Source organism: Mus caroli, chromosome 5, assembly GCF_900094665.2.
Source record: "Mus caroli chromosome 5, CAROLI_EIJ_v1.1, whole genome shotgun sequence".
NCBI classification, from domain to species: domain Eukaryota; kingdom Metazoa; phylum Chordata; class Mammalia; order Rodentia; family Muridae; genus Mus; species Mus caroli.
Genome location: NC_034574.1, coordinates 136,265,946 through 136,268,012, shown reverse-complemented (window position 1 = coordinate 136,268,012; position 2,067 = coordinate 136,265,946). Strand labels below are relative to the sequence as shown.

Genomic DNA, 2,067 nt, shown 5'->3' with positions numbered 1-2,067 from the left:
AAAAAAAAGTAAAGAGATTCTGATATGGACCTCAAAATTGGTTCTTCTTAACTCCTTTTACCCAATTTTGATCAACATATTTGGCTTCCGATTTCATGTGGTCTGGTACCACCTCTGTCAGGGACCGTTTACACACACCAAGTCCATTACACTCCAACTTGACCCAACTGCAGAAAAACTAGGTAGCATTATACTGAACTGGCTCCTCTACACACCAGGGAACAATCTAAGCACAGTAAGGCTGGGGCTAGGGCTGGCAAACCAATGCACCCACCGGGTTCATTTCCAGAACCACAAAAAACCAAAAAACAAAAAAAAACCAACAATAAAAAAACCTCTGTCAGATTACATGCTTCCCAGGGGTGGAGCCAAGTCCTTCCTTCCAACACTGCCTGTGACACTCCAAGGTGTGTAAACAGAATCCAAGAAGTTCACTATGCAGCCTTTCTTACATTTTGAGACAGAACACTCAGGTCGGTAAGACCTCTCCGCTAGAAAAAAAAAAAAAAAGCATTTTGTAAATTCAAGAGATAGAGAAATGTCAGTCATTTTCAGCAAATGAGGCCTCCAGAATGCTGATGCAGACATGCTGTTAGTCCACGTCTAAACTGTTGCAGGCCTCTAAATCTGTTTTCCCTCTTTCTCTCTCATCTTCATCCCGATCGCCATTTCTAATCCCTGGCCAGAATATATCGGAAACATTGGTCAAGACACCATTAACTTTCAACCTACCGTACAAGGATAATATAATAAACCGTCACAAAGTTTGGGGAGCCAGAATTCACAAAGGACTCGCAGCTACAGGATCGCCAACAATTTGTCATTTTTGAGGACAAAGCGTCCTAAGGGACCTTCCTGTCATCTTTCCTTGGACCCCACCCCCAGATGTGGGAACCTACCTTCTGAAGCATCCTCTATGCAGAGTAGGGTAACGGTGGGTGGGGGGAACGCGGTGTTTGGTACACACTCAGCCTCAGGCTGTTAGCATGAGCCCCAAGCACCTGCATCCCGCCGAGCCAGGTGGGCAGGGATGCGGAGGGCGCGGCTCAACCTACCTGCAGGCGCACGTTGAGCATCATGGAAGCCACGATGTAGAGGTAGGGAAAGTTGATGCGCAGCCGCCAAGCCAAGTCAAAGAAGATGAGCAGCGTGCGGGTCAGCCCCTTGCAGAAGACCCCATAGGAGCGGGCGGCGGCCGAGCGCGACAGCCGGACAGCCAGACCGGACAGAGCCGTCGCCATATAGAGATCCGCGGCGCCCCCACTGCCCGCCCGCCCTCCCTCTCCGCGCCCCGTCGCCCAAGGCCTCCTCCCCCGGGCCGCTGCTCAGCGCTCAGCGATCTCAGGGAGCAAGGGAGACCGCGGCGAGGCCGGCAGGAGGGCGGGCCGCGGGGGAGCCGAGTCTGCGCGTCACTCTCCGGAGGCGACTCCGACAGCTACCACCTGGATTCCCGGCCGGGCCGCGCGGCCTGACGTCACAAAGCCGGCCCGCGCCTGCGCAGGCAGCAGACTCCGCCTCCCGCCCCGCCCCGGGCCGCCCCGCCCCTCGGGCGGCTTTCCTGCAAGTGAAGTGCGCGTGCGTTGGAGAATAGGTTGGCTGCGTTGCATCTGGCGTCCTCTAATGGTGAAGAGTTGAGAATAACGACACAGGGGAAGTGGCGTGGTGGCGCTAGCCTGTTAATATTCCAGCACTCAAGAGACTGAAGCAGGAAAAACATGAACTCAAGGCTGGCTGCTCCTCCAGAGGACCCTCAGTTCAGCTGGCTCCAGGAGATCCGATATCTTACTGACCTTCCTGGGCATCTGCACTCATTCGCACACACACCACATCCAAATAAAAATCAATCTTTAAAATACAACAGAAAAGAGATGATGCCTTGGGTATGGCCACAGGTACTTTATAACACACATATTCCTAAAAATGGTTACAGTGAGACCAGCAAAATGGTGAATTGGTAAAAGGCACTTCCCATTGCTCCAGAGGATCTGAGTTCAATTCCTGGGACCCTCGTGGTGGAAGAACACAAGTGACTCCATCCAGGGTGTTGTCTTCTATGCTGCTCATTTA

At 52.7% G+C, this 2,067-nt stretch overlaps 1 protein-coding gene across 7 annotated transcripts in view; it reads right to left on the bottom strand.

The window, feature by feature from the left end:
* Fam220a (family with sequence similarity 220 member A) overlaps window positions 1-1,470 on the bottom strand; it is a 14,571-nt gene extending 13,101 nt beyond the window's left edge. For 2 of the 7 annotated variants that reach the window (XR_003836762.1, XR_003836763.1), the window contains exons 1-2: window positions 1,056-1,463; window positions 350-491 (exon numbers count right to left, since the gene is read on the bottom strand). Coding sequence is in view for 3 of the 7 variants with exons in the window: in XM_029477977.1 (XP_029333837.1) it covers window positions 453-491; window positions 1,056-1,241 (225 nt within the window). In the remaining 4 variants the exon portion in view is untranslated. Of the gene's footprint in view, window positions 1-349; window positions 492-1,055 lie in introns of those variants that run through there. The other 5 variants (XM_029477977.1, XM_029477978.1, XM_021162533.2 and 2 more) reach the window with 4 other exon arrangements.
* Window positions 1,471-2,067: the final 597 nt, after the last annotated feature.